The sequence below is a fragment of the Siphateles boraxobius genome, unplaced genomic scaffold (genome assembly GCF_051911475.1).
Source record: "Siphateles boraxobius isolate OS27281-9 unplaced genomic scaffold, OSU_SipBor_1 47, whole genome shotgun sequence".
NCBI lineage: Eukaryota > Metazoa > Chordata > Actinopteri > Cypriniformes > Leuciscidae > Siphateles > Siphateles boraxobius.
The window spans coordinates 3,015,324-3,034,079 of NW_027509108.1; the positions used below are offsets into that span (position 1 = coordinate 3,015,324).

General features: G+C 46.7%; 2 protein-coding genes across 3 annotated transcripts in view; one reads left to right on the forward strand and one right to left on the reverse strand.

Moving 5' to 3' along the window:
- LOC143710510 (B-cell receptor CD22-like) overlaps window positions 1-18,756 on the forward strand; it is a 773,497-nt gene that overhangs the window by 467,690 nt on the left and 287,051 nt on the right. The window lies entirely within an intron of this gene.
- LOC143710414 (B-cell receptor CD22-like) overlaps window positions 5,239-18,756 on the reverse strand; it is a 28,201-nt gene continuing 14,683 nt past the window's right edge. Inside the window, exons 10-13 of one of the 2 annotated variants that reach the window (XM_077201365.1) lie at window positions 6,588-6,633; window positions 6,264-6,341; window positions 6,122-6,181; window positions 5,239-5,994 (exon numbers count right to left, since the gene is read on the reverse strand). In XM_077201365.1, the coding sequence (XP_077057480.1) occupies window positions 5,971-5,994; window positions 6,122-6,181; window positions 6,264-6,341; window positions 6,588-6,633 (208 nt within the window). In that variant the 3' untranslated portion in view covers window positions 5,239-5,970. Of the gene's footprint in view, window positions 6,182-6,263; window positions 6,342-6,587; window positions 6,634-18,756 lie in introns of both variants that reach the window. The other variant, XM_077201364.1, reaches the window with a different exon arrangement.

Consider the following 18,756-nt stretch of genomic DNA (forward strand, 5'->3'; position numbering starts at 1 on the left):
GAAGAGGATGGCTAGAGGCTCTAAAATTGAAATGGGAAGAAATAAAAAATGTGAGAACAGAGGCACGGAGCCTACCGCAAGTACTCATGAGAAATGAGGATGTTTTCAAGCAGGAGTTAGGCATGTTGAAAGGCATGAAAGCAACCATTCGTGTGTCTGCTGATGCACAGCCTAAATTCTATCGGCCCGCTCAGTTCCGTATGCCATGAGGACAAAAGTAGAAGCGGAGATAGATCGGCTGCTGAAGGAGGACATTATAGCTCCCGTTAAATATGCCGAATGGGCCGCGCCCATAGTTCCTGTCTTAAAGCCAGATGGGTCGGTCAGAATATGCGGAGATTACAAGTTAACCGTTAACAGTGCCTCCTCACTAGAGCAATACCCTATTCCCCGTGTTGAAGACCTGTTTAATACTCTGTCAGGAGGGAAACAGTTCACCAAGCTCGATTTAAGCCACGCCTATCAACAGATTGTAATGGATGATGCCTCAAAGAAGTACCTCACAATAAACACACACCGAGGATTGTTCACCTACAATAGGCTACCTTTCGGAGTTTCGTCAGCTCCCGCCATCTTCCAGCGAACAATGGAAAACCTGTTACAAGGCCTTCCAAGAGTAGCTGTGTACTTAGACGACATTATTCTGACAGGGAGAGACGAAGCTGAACACCTGAGTACGCTGGAAGAGGTACTTAGTCGATTGAAAGACGCTGGCCTGCGACTTCACAGAAGCAAATGTGCGTTCCAGCAAAATGAGGTAGAATACCTAGGGCATGTGGTGAATGCTGAAGGCTTACATCCAGTGCAGAGCAAGGTGAGGGCCATAGAGGAAGCTCCACCACCAACCACAGTGACTGAGCTAAAGGCCTATTTAGGTCTCTTGAATTACTATAACAAGTTTCTCCCTAGTCTAGCTACACGCTTAGCCCCGTTACATAAGCTGCTGAGGAAAGATGTTTTGTGGGTATGGAACAAAGAGCAGGAAGAAGCTTTTCAGAACTCAAAACAGTTGCTGAAGTCAGCGAAAGTCCTGGGTCACTATTCAGCGGACAAAGATTTACTGCTCGCCTGTGATGCCTCGCCATACGGGCTAGGCGCCGTACTGTCACATGTCATGGAAGACGGTAGTGAAAAACCTTTGGGCTTCGTGTCACGCACGCTAACACCAGCAGAGAAGCGTTACTCACAGCTCGATAAGGAGGGGTTAGCTATCATTTTCGGGATCAAGAGGTTTCATAAGTACATCTACGGACGAACATTCACAATCAGCACTGACCACAAACCACTGATATCCCTCTTTCATGAGAAAAAGCCAGTGCCTCAGATGGGCTCACCGAGAGTGCAGAGGTGGGCAACTCTCCTCAGAGCGTATGAGTATAAAATCATATACAAACCTGGGCAGGGACATGCAAATGCAGATGCGCTGAGCAGGTTACCATTGCCACAAACAGGGGAAGAGGACGAGTCTGACCATGTCTTCATGTTGGAGGTCATGGAGGACCCACCAATCACGACAAAACAGGTTAGACAGTGGACCGCTAAGGATGAAACACTCTCCCAAGTGCTAGGCTGGTGTCTGAAAGGATGGCCAAGGGAGGTGGATACACTGTACAAACCCTACAGTCAGAGAAAGCTGGAGCTGAGTGTGAAAGATGGGTGTGTGCTCTGGGGGGCGAGAGTGGTCGTTCCACAGAGGGGTAGGAAAGCCATATTAAAACAGCTACACCACACACACCCAGGAATATGTAGAATGAAGGGTTTAGCACGTTCATATGTTTGGTGGCCAGGGATGGACTCCGAAATTGAAAAGGAAGTGCAGTCCTGCCAGACATGCCAGGAAAACAGAAATCCTCCAGCAGGAGCACCGCTACATCCATGGGAGTGGCCGGAGACACCCTGGAGCAGACTGCATGTGGATTACGCCGGCCCTTTTCTAGGGAAAATGTTCCTTGTCATTGTAGATGCACACTCCAAATGGATTGACGTGTACCCAGCAAGTACAGCAACCAGTCAAGTTACCATTGAAAAGCTCAGACAGTGCTTTAGCATACATGGTCTGCCCCAGACCTTAGTATCGGATAATGGAACTTGCTTCACAAGCCAAGAGTTTCAAGCATTCCTAAAACAGAATGGCATACAGCACATAACATCTGCACCATTCCACCCGGCGTCGAACGGTCTAGCGGAAAGAGCTGTACAGTCGTTCAAAAATGGAATAAAGAAAACAAAGGGAGACACTTTGGAAACAAGAGTCGCTAGATTTTTGTTTAATTACAGAATCACCCCGCAAACCACGACTGGATTGTCACCAGCTGAAATGCTTATGTCCAGAAGGTTGCGCTCAACACTGGATCTTCTGCTGCCGGATGTGAAGTCAAAGATACGGAAGAAACAACTCACGCAGAAGGAACAACATGACACACACAGTAAGTGGAGGAGTTTTTCGCCTGGGGATGATGTGTACACCCGAAATTACAGTCATGGACCTCGTTGGATACCTGCGGTCGTTGAAGAGAACACCGGACCTGTATCCTACACCGTACAGACAGGAGATGGAAGAGTCATCAGGCGCCATGTCGATCAAATCAGAAAACGCCATGTAATAGTGAGCGGTGAAATGCCCACACATGAAAGGATGGAGGAGCCTGTCAGTCTTCAGGTTTCAGAGACAGGACTGGAGGCCCTGCCTGCAGACTCTGCCATCACCATAGGGGAGAGAGAGAGAATGATTGCTTCTGAGACAGACCAAGCACACTCCTCCGTGGTTGAACAGACAAAAGCAGGAGTAGATTCACTTCCTGGGCCGCGCCGTTCCGAGCGCACAAGACAGATTCCTGCTTATCTGAAAGACTTTGTGAAATAGTAGTGAGATCCCTCAAGTCAGAGCAAGAATGAGCTCTGGGACTCACTGGAAGGATGGCAGTCTACCCACCTTCCTAGTTAGTTTTTTTTTCTTCTCTCTCTTTAACTCTGTTCATGGAGTTATTTCCATTTATATATATATAAAAAAAAATAATAATACTACACGTGTATGTCTGTGTTAACAGTATTATGTTCAATTTCCCTTACCATACTTAATACTAAGTATTTTTTCTCTTAAGGGGGGAGGGATGGGGTATCCTGAGATTTAGGTTATAGTTAACAGCAGTTCCTCTCCACACCACAAGAGGTGCAGGGGACCTTCCGGATCATGTGGGGTCCTGGGGGTAGAGTAAGACGGGGGGTTTTGATGAGAAAGTATTCCTGTCACATGTAGACTCTGTAAGCTTGGACGACAATAAAGTGTTATTACAGTTATAGTGCGTGATTCAGTTCCTCTATTACTGAAGATATGACAGGTGCCATGTCACCTGCTGGTGTTGGTCCACTGTGTTTTATCAAGGGCGGGGTCAATGCAGCTATCAGTTGATTTTGGAGCACTTCATGCTTCCATCTGCTGAAAAGCTTTATGGAGATGAAGATTTAATTTTTCAGCACTACCTGGCACCTGCTCACAGTGCCAAAACCACTGGTAAATGGTTTACTGACCATGGTATTACTGTGCTCAATTGGCCTGCCAACTCTCCTGACCTGAACCCCATAGAGAATCTGTGGGATATTGTGAAGAGAAAGTTGAGAGATGCAAGACCCAACACTCTGGATGAGCTTAAAGCCGCTATCGAAGCATCCTGGGCCTCCATAACACCTCAGCAGTGCCACAGGCTGATTGCCTCCATGCCGAGCCGCATTGACTTTTTTTGTATTAAAACTAATTTTATTGGTCGGATGAAATATGCTAATTTTTTGAGATAGGAATTTTGGGTTTTCATGAGCTGTATGCCAAAATCATCAGTATTAAAACAATAAAAGACCTGAAATATTTCAGTTGGTGTGCAATGAATCTAAAATATATGAAAGTTATGAACTTTATCACAATATGCTAATTTTTTGAGAAGGACCTGTATATACACCAAACTTTCCAGTCTTTTACCTAGTTATATTATGAAGACATTTACAGAGGGATTTGTAAATATATTATTCCTAGCCTGATTTATATAACATTTTATTCCAAAAAACTGGGCGAAAATCATTTTTTTGAGGCTATAGACCCCTTTTCAGTTGGTAAACATGATGACGTTTTTATGTGGGCGGATCTTAGGTGGAGGCAGAACGAGTCCTCTGGCCGCTTCACTAACGCTAGTTTGCAAAGTTTTGTTTGCTTGTTTTTTAACAACGACTGGAGAAAATCAGATTTTATCTTAATGTGCAAGGTCACTCACTGTCCAGGACCGCGACTGTTATTTGCAAAAGTAAATTTTAACGGACGGAGCCAGATTGGCCGACCCACACACGCTTAGTCAATGGATGGACGATCTGACAGGATTAACGTTACCTCGGTTGAGTGGCCTGACATCTACACCTACCTTATAGAGAAACCGAGCGTAAAGACAAACTGAGGGCGTATGAATCTTAAGATGCCTTTAACTATGTGATGAATTGTCTTGACTTGTGGCAACGTTACATTACGCGGTCCTGCCCAGCGCCAAGGCCAGAATACGACAATGTAAAGAGTTTACATTACAGTGCAATTTTAATGATGTGAATATTTTCTAGAAATAAAAATATTTTTTATGTATTAAAATTATATTAATTAACTATGTAATTGATGATTCTTTCTCACCAGGTTCTTCAAAAAGTCTATCACAATCAATCACAACAATGTATCATAGATGATTCACAAATAATCACAATATTTTAGAAAACATTATGCAATAAAATTTCGAATTGAATCCTGTAGGTTATTCTCGCACCCAGACACACAACAAGATGACATTTACTAAAATTAATAATAATTCAAGATCCATATTATGTAGCCGAATCTGTGCTGGTTTGTATTGGCCGCCTCCAGTTTTCACTTTGTTTTGCCTCCAGCTAACGCCGTGACGTAATTGTGACGTCGGCGCAAAAGGGGTCAATTGGCAGTATATTCTGATTTACAGGATAACAAAAGTAGATATCCATATATCCCTCTGTAATTTTTTCCCCATCTAATATGTAAACACAATGAAAAAATAATTTTGAACCTGGCTTTATCCAATACTTTTCGTATTGGCTAATTGACTAGTCGGTTCAACCCCTAGGCCAAACCCATCTTGGCCCCACATTGTGCTGGTTTGGTATGCGATTGGGCAATTCAGTAATTGGAAATTACATCACTCAAAAACATAAAACTCAATAAATTATTTTAAAACAATCATGCAAAGTTTTCCCAGACTTTTATTAGGATATTAACAGCAATATCTGCACAGAGACACAAAAATAAATTGAAATAGATATACATCATTTCCTCACAATTTTTATTATGACTTAAAGTTTGCTGGAATGGTCACAAAACTAAAAAGACTACAAAAACAACAACAACAAAAAAACATTATACTGTACGAAACATCTGTATATTCATTTGTTCTTCTACACAACTGACATTTTCAGTCCAGGTGTTCGCTGTGGGATCATCGCCCTCTAGCGCCAAATCATTACAATTTCAAAACACAGTTTGAAACATTATGACATACTAAAGTCTCGTTTGTTAAAATCACGTGACAGGTCGATACAAGCTTCAAAGCACCAATATGAAACATTTGGCTGAAATTCGTCTGTTTATTATTGTTAATTTAATTTATATTTAAAAAGAATAAAGCTAAAATATCAGACACACAGTTCCTTTAATAAACAGATAATATTTTAAGGTATTTACAAATTCTTCCACATGATTCAGTCACATGTGCAAGGTCCTTTCAGCAATAGCTCATAGTGGAAAACATGTTTATTGATTACAATACTGTTCATTCATCACAGACTGAGGTCATACAAAAACTATAAACATTACTTCACGGCAGAACAGAAACACAGATAAAGTTGCTCATTTTAGTTGTGATGTGGGCGTGTCCAGTGACGTCACAAAAGTTGAGAAAAGTTTAATTGTGCTTAATTTTAACGTTTTGTATTGCTGTGTGGCTACAACAGAAATGGGACAAGTGATTAAAAGTGATGAAAATTAAAGTGATGTTCACTATCTATTGATGAGTACAAGGACATTTTCTTTATTGCTTATATTGAAAAGACCTAAGGATCTCATACTTACTGACACATTTTCATATTCAGAAGAGCCTGACTGGTGAACTGCAGGTCTGGGATGAACAGCCTGTGAAAAACACATTGATTATTTATTACCTGAATTTTGAATGCAAATCTTTTGCTCATGTAGTTTTGGACATTTCACTTACTGTGAGTGTGTTGTACTGGTCAGATGATCTGGTCCTGGGGTCAAGAGCTGCATATGAGCCTGCACTGGGATCATCATTCTACACACACACACACACACACACACCACACACACACCACACACACACACACACACACACCACACACACACACACACACACACACACACACACACACACACACACACACACACACACACACACACACACACACACACACACACACACACACACACACACACACACACACACACAATCTCTGCATGGATGAAGAGGCTAATTTCCTTCTTTTATTGATTTTATTCTGTGATTATTTTATTATCTCACCTCATACTCATGGATTGCAGATCTTCTATTCATCATTTTCCTCTGACTGTCAAAAAGAAAAAAAGAAACGTCTCGGTTACATATGGTACCCTTGTTTCTTGAAGGAGGGAACGGGAGACGTTATGTCAACATGCCAACATAATTCAGATCACTTCAGGGATCCCTATTATCTTTGAGTGTATACAGAACGAGCCAATGTATATTGGCGTTCAAGATTTGCATCTTGTGGCCTGCCCCGCAGCGCGGGTATAAATAGAGAAGTGGATCCACGCACCTTTATTTTTCGCTTAGGAGCTGAGATAGTGACGGCCGTACAGCGATGGTACAGGAACCATGGCGACGGGACGTAAATTATCCCGTTCCCTCCTTCAGGGTGTAGGATTGAAAATAATCTAGGATATTTGAAATGAACAAACACATTTGCTTTTACTGTCCCCTTTCGTTGTCACTCCGAGTTACGTCGGATGACGACGAATGGGGTTTCGCTTAGAAAGCCTATCAACTTTGAATATTACAAAACGAGCCAATGGCAAAGAAATGCCATGGGTCTGCGGAATTTGCATAGCGTAACTCCGCCCCACCTCGTGGGTATAAAAGGAGGAAGCCGGCAACATGCAGATATGTTTTCGCTTCGGAGACAAGTGTAATTCTTCACTCCCTAAGCTATCTCTGATTGTCAGCTTCTTACGAGACGAGCAACTCTCCAGTGTTGGTGTGACGGCGATCTCCCGGCGAGTGCCCACTTCCTGCCTATCTGAGCGTGGTTTGCCAGTGAGTGTGTTCTCTGCGGGCGCTTCAGCACTGAGTTTCTCTCACAAAAAGAGCTTGCACGCGGCACGTCTTTTTAAAGATGCCTCGCCGTGCACTTCTGGTTGCGGTCGGCTTGTGTCTGACTCTGATGGGCACGAGCGCTGTCTAGTGTGTTTGGGCATTAATCACGCTAGAGCAGCGCTCGTGGATGAGTCATGTTCTCTCTGTGGGAACATGACCATCGCAACACTTAGATCGAGACTCAATGATCCCCTCATCCACACCCCGATCAAGCGCCTCCTCGAGAGGCTCTACTTCGGCTGGTGGCCAGGGTGATCTGAGGGTGACTGTGTGGAACAAAGCGTCGACTATTTGTCCGTGCCCCACAGCACCCTCACCAGTGTTGCAACCCGCGAGTGTTCAGGGGATTCCCGCGGGACCGTGTTTGAGGTCCCGCGGGTTTCCTTTGGCGCTCCAGAGGAAGACGTGATGTCAATCGCAGCATCACAAGGCGGGTCTGATTCATCTGGAATTGATGACTCGTCACAGCTGCCACCTTCGGGTGTGAATACGGCTGTGGCTTAGTCTGATCCAGAGATGACGGCCATGCTTTCGCGGGCGGCCGCGAGCATTGGTTTAGAGTGGACCCCTCCACCCTGTCCTGAGCGCTCGCGGCTGGACGATTGGTTTTTGGGTGCAGCTCCGGCTTCCCGTCCTCAGCCTGCCCCAATACCTTTCTTCCCGGACGTGCATGATGAAATCTCGAAGTCCTGGAAGACTCCCATGTCTTCCCGCGACCGCTCGCTAGTTTCATCCGCCTTTCCTCCCCTCGATGGGGCAGCTGCCCGTGGGTACACTGGGCTCCCCCCGGTTGAACGCTCTGTTGCGATGCAGCTGTGTCCTCAGAGTGCTTCTTCTCGCAACGAACCTAAGCACCCATCCAAAGCCTGTAGGTTTTCGTCTACCCTAGTGGCGAAGTCCTACAGAGCGGTGGCTGCCTCTTTGCATGCCATGGCCACTCTGCAGGTCTACCAGGCCCAGATGCTAAGGGACATGCACGAGGGTAGGACGGACCCAGGGCTCTTTGATGAGCTGCGCCCCGCCACCGACCTCGCCCTCCGGGCGAAGAAGGTGACCGCACGCTCCCTGGGTCTGGTGATGTCCACAGCTGTGGTCCAGGAGAGACATCTATGGCTGAACCTGGCTGACATGCGGGATGCTGAGCGGTCACGCCTGCTCGACACCCCTATGTCCCGGGCCGGCCTATACGGCGGTGTGGTGGAGGATTTCGCCCAACAGTTCTCCACCGCCCAGAAACAAACTGAGGCTATTAAGCATATTCTGCCCCGACGGCCCGCTGCTGCCTCCACACAGCCGACCGGGCAGAACCCTCAGTCTGTTCACCGCCGAGGGCGCCCTCCTGCAGCTCCCGCCCCTCCCGCCCGGCCCAAGCAGCAGCCTCCATCCGGGCCCGGTCGCGGAGGAAGCCGTAAGAAGGCGCCCCAGCCCTCTCCAGCCCCGCCCCCGCTAAACGCCGGGCCAAGCGGCGCTCCTGAGACGGGCTGCTCAGGGATGTTGAAAGTCACTTCTCAGGAGATGGTAGCAGGACCACTCCTTCCCCCGGTGGAGGGCCGGGAGAGAATCTTTTGTTCTCCACTCCCCGCTGCTCACCCACGGGTGGGCAGCACCCTAATGTGGTTAAAGAAAGAAGTGACATTTCCATCCCTGAGCACACAGAGTTCTCGGACACGGTGCGCCGCCCCCGAGCCGTGGACCCCTCGTCCTCCTCTGTCCCAGAGCCGGTTGACAGTGCGCGCCGTCCCCGGACCGTGCCACTCTCATCCGCCTCTGTCGCCAGCCCCCTGGCAGAGCAGACCCCCGTGGAACGTTCTTCCTTCCCTGGTCTCCTCTGTCAGGGCGCGGTTAATGACTATGCCCCCACACCGGGCCGCTATGCCGTCCACGTCTGGGCCAGTCATTCCGCCTTGCTGCACCACCGGTGGGAAGTCTGTGGTTCGTATGACCCCGCTGGTACAGTTCCTGGGAGCCTGGCTATAGCTTCCCCACCTGTCCCGCTGGGCCTCGCGGATGATCAGGCTCGGCTACGCGATTCAGTTCGCGCTGTCTCCTCCCCGCTTCAGGGGAGTCCGCTCCACTTTGGTCGGTGGCAACGCCCCTATCATGAGAGCAGAGATCGCTACCCTGCTGGCGAAGGTTGCGATCGAGACCGTCCCTCCGGCCGAGATGAGGACCGGCTTCTACAGCCCGTACTTCATTGTCCCAAAGAAAACCGGTGGGTTACGGCCAATCCTGGACCTGCGTGTGCTGAACCGTTCCCTTCACAGGCTGCCGTTCAAGATGCTCAGTGCCAAACGCATTTTCGAATGTGTGCGGCCCCAGGATTGGTTTACAGCAATCGACCTGAAGGACGCCTACTTCCATGTCTCCATTTTCCCTCGACACAGACTGTTCATGCGGTTTGCTTTCGAGGGGCAGGCATACCAGTACGCGGTTCTCCCTTTCGGGCTAGCCCTGTCCCCTCGCGTCTTCACGAAGGTCGTCGAGGCAGCCCTTGTTCCCCTTCGGGAACACGGGGTTCGCATCCTGAACTATATCGACGACTGGCTGATCCTAGCTCACTCTCGAGACCAGGTTTGCGAGCACAGGGGCCTAGTGCTCCAGCACCTAGCTCGTCTGGGCCTTCGGGTCAACTGGGAAAAGAGCAAACTTTGCCCCGTGCAGAGGATCTCTTTTCTCGGTATGGATATCGACTCGGTCGCCATGTCCGCGCAGCTTACGGGCGAGCGCGCGCAGTCACTGCTGACTTGCCTGAAACAGTTCGAGGGCAAGAGTGCGGTTCCACTGAAACTTTTTCAGAGGCTCCTGGGGCATATGGCATCTGCAGCCGCGGCAAGGCCGCTCGGATTGCTTCATATGAGACCACTTCAGCTTTGGCTTCGCGACCGAGTCCCGAGGTGGGCATGGCAACACGGCACACTCCGAGTAACAGTTACTTCGACCTGCCGTCAGACCTTCACCCCGTGGTCGAACATCAGTTTTATACGGGCCGGAGTGCCCCTGGAACGAGCTTCGCGGCATGTTGTTGTAACGACAGATGCATCCTCCACAGGCTGGGGTGCCATGTGCAATGGACGTGCTGCCGCGGGCTCCTGGACAGGACCCCGACGCCTCTGGCATGTCAATTGCCTCGAGTTGCTGGCTGTACGTCTTGCTTCCGGGCCGTGCTCAAGAACCAACACGTACTAGTCCGTTCAGACAATATCGCCACTGTAGCGTACATCAACCATCAAGATGGTCTACGCTCCCGCCGTATGTCGCAACTCGCCCGCCACTTCCTCATATGGAGTCAGAAGCATCTGAGGTCGCTTCATGCCATTTATATCCCCGGAGCCCTGAACTGTGCAGCCGACGAGCTCTCACGGCTTCTGCCCCTCCCGGGAGATTGGCGACTCCATCCCCAGTCGGTTCAGCTGATTTGGGACCAGTTCGGGGACGCACAGATAGAACCTTTTGCCTCTCACGACTCGACCCATTGTGCCCTGTTTTATTCCCTGACCGAGGGCACAGCTGGCCGCGGGGCCGCAAATATGCGTTTCCCCCAGTGAGCCTTCTTGCGCAGACCCTGCGCAAGGTCAGGGAGGACGAGGAGCAGGTCATTCTGGTCGCGCCGTACTGGCCCGCCCGGACCTGGTTCTCCGAACTAGTACTCCTCGCGACAGCACCTCCCTGGCCGATTCCCCTGAGGAAGGACCTCCTTTCTCAGGGACGGGGCACCCTATGGCACCCTCGTCCCGATCTTTGGGACCTCCACGTGTGGCTCCTGGACGGGACGAGGCAGGTTTGAGTACCCTACCACCAGCGGTGGCGGCTACCATCACTTCCGCTAGAGCGTCGTCCACTAGTCACGTCTATGCATTGAAGTGGAACCTCTTTGTCAACTGGTGCTCTTCTCACCGAGAAGACCCCCGGAGATGTTCGATTAGTGTCGTGCTTTCCTTCCTTCAAGATGGGTTGGAGCGAAGGCTGTCTCCCTGTACCCTGAAAGTCTATGTTGCCGCTATTGCCGCACACCATGATCCGGTCGAAGGTAAGTCTGTTGGGAAGCACAACCTGATCGTCAGGTTCCTGAGAGGAGCGAGGAGACTGAATCCTCCTCGTCCTCTTCTCGTTCCCTCTTGGGACCTCTCATTGGTTCTAACTGCCCTGCAGAGTGCTCCCTTTGAGCCTTTTGCAGTCAGTGGAGCTTAAGTTCCGGTCTATGAAGACAGCGCTCCTGGTTGCATTGGCCTCCATCAAGAGGGTAGGGGACCTGCACGCATTCTCCGTTGACGAAGCGTGCCTGGAATTCGGGCCGGCTTACTCTCACGTGATCCTGAGACCCCGGCTCGGATACGTGCCCAAGGTTCCTACCACTCCCTTCCGGGAGCAGGTGGTAAACCTGCAAGCGCTGCCCCTGGAGGAGGCAGACCCAGCCTTGGCACTGCTCTGTCCAGTATGCGCTCTCCGCGCCTATGTAGACAGGGCGCAGTGTTTCAGGACCTCAGACCAGCTCTTTGTCTGTTATGGTGGGAACTTGAAGGGAAAGGCTCTCTCAAAGCAAAGGTTGTCTCACTGGATAGTGGACGCCATTGCTTTGGCATACCAGCAGCAAGGTCGACCGTGCCCCCTTGGTGTGACTGCCCACTCCACCCGGAGTGTGGCGTCCTCCTGGGCTCTAGCGCATGGCGCCTCGCTAACAAACATCTGCAGAGCTGCAGGCTGGGCGACACCTAACACATTCACCAGATTCTACAATCTCCGAGTGGAGCCAGTGTCCTCTCATGTACTCGCTTCAACCAGCTAGTACTGGACCCGCTCAGGTGTCTTCGCTTGCTCGCCATTACACTCCACGGACTGGATACGTGCGATTTCTCAGGTGAGCTTCTCCGAAAGCCCTGAGTTCCTCCAGCACTCCTGACATCGGCGCCAGTGTCTATTGCCTGCGCGTCGCCTAGGTGCCTCCCGTGTGCATGGTCCCTCCTCTGAGCGACCCCCACATGTGTATTTCCACTGTAAGCCTCTCTGAGCATGTGTCTTTCCCTTGGCAAGCCACCTTGCCACCCCTGGGGTTGAAATATTCCACCTGCAGCTGGACACTCCAGTGTTCTCCATATGCATCCCTCTGGGTCATATGTGTATTTTCTAAGTCCCCCGCTCTGGGTTGGCAATAATTGCATATTTCCTCTAAGCTATGTATATGCTCCCCAGTGTACCTTGGTATTCCTGTGCTAAATAGGAGTCCTTCGTCCGTGCCAGTCTCACGACAAGGATCTTAGATTTACGCAGGGCACTGGAAGACAGCCGAGAAGGTGGCGTGACTTGACTGGTAACCCCATTCGTCGTCATCCGACGTAACTCGGAGTGACAACGAAAGGGAACATCTCGGTTACGTATGTAACCGTCGTTCCCCGAGTAGGGAACGGAGACGTTACGTCTGCCTGCCACTTTCCGCTGTACCGCGGGGATCGCCTGAGCTCAGTCTTGGCTCCTCAGCGAAGAAACATATCTGCATGTTGCCGGCTTCCTCTTTTTATACCGACGAGGTGGGGCGGAGTTACGCTATGCAAATTCCGCAGACCCATGGCATTTCTTTGCCATTGGCTCGTTTTGTAATACTCGAAGTTGATAGGCTTTCTAAGCGACACCCCATTCGTCGTCATCCGACGTAACGTCTCTGTTCCCTACTCAGGGAACGAGGGTTATATACGTAACCGAGACGTTTTCCACCCCCTCTTTCTATCCCAATGACCATTTGGAATTCCCAAAGGCACAAAGGTGCTGATAGGGCTCAAGGCCTGTAGGCAAAATTATCACACCTTTAGTACAATGGGGGAAATTGCCATTATCTGATTGGTTAGTTTGAACGTCTCACATTATGGTTTTAGTCACATGGTCACGGAAGGTATAAAAGAAGATTGTAACTGTTGCTCTGTCTCTTTGATTCTCTGGGTCGCTTTCTTGGGACTCTCTCTCTCTTTACCTCCTATTTTCTTTGTCTTGCTCTCTCTCTCTCTCTCTCTCTCTCTCTCTCTCTCTCTCTCTTTCTCGCTCAATATTTATATATATATATATATATATATATATATATTAGTGGTGGGCCGTTATCGACGTTAATGTGCTGCGTTAACGTGAGACTCTTATCGGGCGATAAAAAAAAATCGCCGTTAATCTATTCTCAAAGTTGGGTTGGGAGCTGGGTCTATACTACGCAAGCTATGATGACTTTCACCTTGATTTTTTAGCGCAGAAGTATACCTAGCTGAATTGGACTGTAGGGGGTAGGGATGGGAATTGAATACCAGTTCCACTCGAGAACCGTTTCTAAGTTTTACGAACCATCGATATTGTATGCCCTCGATGTTAACTATTCCTCTTATTGATGCTCCTGCTCCGAGTCCCAGCCATAATATACAGACCGCGAACTCACAACTTTCCCTTTTGTCCTTTATCGGGCACCATAGCGCGATGTCCTATAGGCCTACGCATCTGTGCGTCATTCATGATGTCAAAGCGATTTGAGCAGAGGAGGTAAACATGGAGTGGATAAGACGATCTAAAGCTTGGCTTTATTTTACTAAACGAGACAAATTATGCTGGTGCTGTTTGCAATAACAGGGTTTTTACTGCATTGAATTTGTTTTAGCGCCTTATTTAATCGGTGAGTAATGTAGATGAACTGCTGCACTTGTGACAGGGCACATGTTTAACTGAAAGAACGAGCAGAGAGAGAGAGAGAGAGAGAGAGAGCGAGAGCGAGAGACCCGGTCGCGCACTCTCTCACTTCGGAGCCAGGCGACTTCATCTCCACACTAAACGCGGCCTGGTCTCTCTCCCTCACACATATTAACCAAAATAAATCGACACGATGTTAAAAGGTCGGAAGACCAAAGTTTCATGTGGAGCATTCGGAGATTTTGTTTTCCCAAATTACCGCTGGGTGTGAATTGTGCTAAAATAAGTTACCTTATCTTCTCTGAAAAGCGTTCCACACATTCAGCTGACAGTCTCAAGTACCACCTAAACGCAAAGCTAATGTGGTAGATGCCGGGCCAAGCACTGATGTAGCGCAGGGGAAGAGTCGTCATCAAACTACTATGTTTGAGTGCAACCGAGGCAAGCCCGACAGCACAGCTCTATCAGTTAGTAAACACAAGTACATCTGATTGAACATGATTTATTTTCATCACCAATTATCATAGTAGAACAGCTTTCTCAAGCAGTTTGTGATGCATTTTGGAAACAGGAGATGAGCCCCTGGTCTAATGCGCCACCTGGCTTGAGAAACCCGTTCTCAAAGACTTACTTTTAGTCATTATTTGGGTAGCACACAGATTCTGAATGCCTTCGGCAGAATTCAAATGAGCCATTTTAATCTAGATTAATCTAGATTAATTCCAAGATTCCAGTGAGATTAATCTAGATTAAAAAAAATAATCTATGCCCACCACTAATATATCTCACTCTATCTCTCAGGTAACATTTTACATACAGGTGCTGGTCATATAATTAGAATATCATCAAAAAGTTGATTTATTTCAGTAATTCCATTCAAAAATTCAAGTGTTCATTCCTTTTAGTTTTGAAGATTATATCTGACAACTAATGAAAACCCCAAAATCAGTATCTCAGAAAATTATAATATTGTGAAAATGTTCAATATTGAAGACACCTGGTGCCCCACTTTAATCAGCTAATTAACTCAAAACACCTGCACTCAAAAGGCCTTTAAATGGTCTCTCAGTCTAGTTCTGTAGGCCAGTGGTTCCCAACCCTGTCCTGGCGCCTTAATCAAACACACCTGATTCAACTCAATAGCTCGTAATCACATGGGTTAATAAGCTGATGAGTTGATTCAGGTGTGTTTGATTGGGGAGACAAAGAAAACGCAGAGTGTCGGGGGGGCACCAGGACAGGGTTGGGAACCACTGCTGTAGGCTATACAATCATGGGGAAGACTGCTGACTTGACAGCTGTCCAAAAGACAACCATTGACATCTTGCACAAGGGCAAGACACAAAATGTCATTGTTAAAGAGGCTGGCTGTTCACAGAGCTCTGTGTCCAAGCACATTAATAGAGAGGTGAAGGGAAGGAAAAGATGTGGTAGAAAAAAAGTGTACAAGCAATAGGGATAACCGCACCCTGGAGAGGATTGTGAAACAAAACCCATTCAAAAATGTGGGGGAGATTCACAAAGAGTGGACTGCAGCTGGAGTCAGTGCTTCAAGAACCACCAAGCACAGACGTATGCAAGCTGTCACATTCCTTGTGTCAAGCCACTCTTGAACAAGACACAGCGTCAGAAGCGTCTCACTTGGGCTAAAGACAAAAAGGACTGGGCTGCTGCTGAGTGGTCCAAAGTTATGTTCTCTGATGAAAGTAAAGTGTAAAGTTTCCACAGTCAGTGATGGTTTGGGGTGCCATATCATCTGTTGGTGTTGGTCCACTGTGTTTTCTGAGGTCCAAGGTCAAAGCAGCCGTCTACCAGGAAGTTTTAGAGCACTTCATGCTTCCTGCTGCTGACCAACTTTATGGAGATGCAGATTTCATTTTCCAACAGGACTTGGCACCTGCACACAGTGCCAAAGCTACCAGTACCTGGTTTAGGGACCATGTTATCCCTCTTCTTAATTGGCCAGCAAACTTGCCCGACCTTAAACCTATAGAAAATCTATGGGGTATTGTGAAGAGGAAGATGCGATACGCCAGACCAAACAATGCAGAAGAGCTGAAGGCCACTATCAGAGCAACCTGGGTTCTCATAACACCTGAGAAGTGCCACAGACTGATCGACTCCATGCCACGCGGCATTGCTGCAGTAATTCAGGCAAAAGGAGCCCCAACTAAGTATTGAGTGCTGTACATGCTCATAGTTTTCATGTTCATACTTTTCAGTTGGCCAGCATTTCTAAAAGTCCTTTTTTTGTATTGGTCTTAACAGGGCCGTGTGAAGACAGTGTGGTGCTCCTGGGCACTATACCTCAAAACATTTTTTTGCCAACCTGGGGAGAGCTGGAGAAACTTAACTTCAGCCATGAGTCAAAAATAGTATGGCCTCCGTAGCGTTAGCTAATAATTTTACCAGCGCAGTTAAAAAAATAAATAATAATAATCAAGTCGAATTTCTATAACTCTGTGTGTTGAACTGATAATCACTCTTTTGTGTGTTAAACACAATCTACTTACTACAGAGAACTTCATTATAAAGAAAAACAAGTAATCAAAAAAATATGATCATAATCTATGACAAAACTTCTATTATAAACTAGATTAGTGGGTAACTCAGCAGTAAAATTTAGAAAAATCACAAGTGCACAAACATTTTATTAAATCTGAACATTTAGTGAAAAAAAACCCCACTATTTAGTGGGGAACAAATAAGAGACAATAGGTGTAGCTCTAAATCTGGTAAAACATTTTCATGTATGTAGTTTAGCAGAACTGCTTCTTCCTTGATTTTGCGCAAGCAAAGGTGTCAACTACATCCCCAAAGTCCAATTCTTTGTTACCGTCTCCACAGTTAGCTCCAGCTTCGTCAAACTCAGCGCTGCTAGTGATCCCAATTCCCGTGATGTTCTCACAAAAAAACGTTCGATCCCTGGAACATTTTGAATTGTAGCTAAACGTCTAGCGTCCTTGTCTTTATTTAACTTTCTTTTTGCAAAACCACTCAATTGACGTCTGTCCATTTTGGATTTAGATTCATTTTCTGTAGCCGTTGAATAAAATGACACATTTGCGCGTACTTGTTGTGGACCAAGTCAACTCTGACAGATTGGGGAGGGGGGAGTGATAGTGGTCATGTAATCTTTATTTATTTATAATTTATTATTATTATTATTGTTGTTAAATTAGTGTTCATAAATGAGTTATGTGTGGTCTTTCAAGAATTTCAAGTTAATAATATAACAATTTACGAAAAATATTTTTAAAGCTTGTGTCATGCAGTGCCCCCCTAGTGGTTGTGAATGGTTAGTGCCCCTGGGCACTGGCCCAAGTGCCCTTATGGATAATCCGGCTCTGGGTCTTAAGTAATAGTCTAATTTTCGGAGATACTGAATTTGGGATTTTCATTAGTTGTCAGTTTTAATCATCACAATTAAAAGGAATGAACACTTGAAATATATTAGTCTGTGTGTAATGAATGAATATAATGTCAAAATTTCACTTTTTGAATGGAATTACTGAAATAAATCAACTTTTTGATGATATTCTAATTATATGACCAGCACCTGTATATGCTGGGTACAATTAATGGTATAAATTATAATCATCTCATACATCTATTTTGAGACAATTTTGAGAGTAACCATGACCATATTTTGTAATTAAACCTTTTCAATTACAAAGGATGTGCTAAGTAGTTTTGATTTGGTATTAACTCTGAATTGCTACCTATTGCAATACAATATTGTCACTCTCTATTTCCGTCGTTGGTATAAGTAACAGTGGGTGGTAATAGTCAACAAATGTAGAGTTTTCTACCATCTTGCTGACAATGTTTCTTTAGTCATTCAGAAGTCTTGCAGCCTGAACCCCTTCAGGAACTCCACCCTTACAAGGGAACGAAGGTTACCATACATAACCGAGACGTTCCCTTTCAGTAGGTCATGTTCAACGCTACGTTGACGTACCATAGTAGGGAGACACAACACCGGACAGTGATGGCAGGGCGGACTCTGCCAAGGGAAAGACACTGGCTCACCGCAGGAAGCCTTTCCTTGGAAGAATACACCTATGGGATTGCCGCAGGGATCACTACATATAGGACCCAGCCTAGCACAGGTTCCACCAATGCATACGAGTGTTAGGCCTGGCATCGGATGCTCCGCCATGTCTGAGTGCCAGGGGGTGTGGAGGAACTCACTGGAGCAATAAGTGCATGTATCCGTTCCATGAGGAGGGGATTGGTGCAGCTAGCCGGCACTAGAGTGGGTACTTCGGTGTTACTGGCTACTTGAGCACAAGGGAAGAAACTGGAAAAAACTGTTTACAGAAAATAGCTGTGATTTTTTGACATTCATTTTCTTTAATTTTAAGTTGTACTCAAAACTCTGTAAAATTACAAATAATATCTGTAAAATAAAAATGTAGCTGTTATTTTGTATTGTGACATTAATGACAACTTCCAGTAATTCACATTTTTTATACAGAAAATGTACTGTATTTTTAATTTTTCTTAAATTACATAAAAATGTATGCAAAATAATAAATATAATCTGTAATTAAACAGTAACAAAACAGTTAAATGATAAAATGGTCGAATGACTGGCAGACCAAAAAGACCCTCTACCATTAAAGTAAAACTACCTAAATTAAATAACAGCTGCCAAACAAAAAAATAAACCGAAAAAAAACAC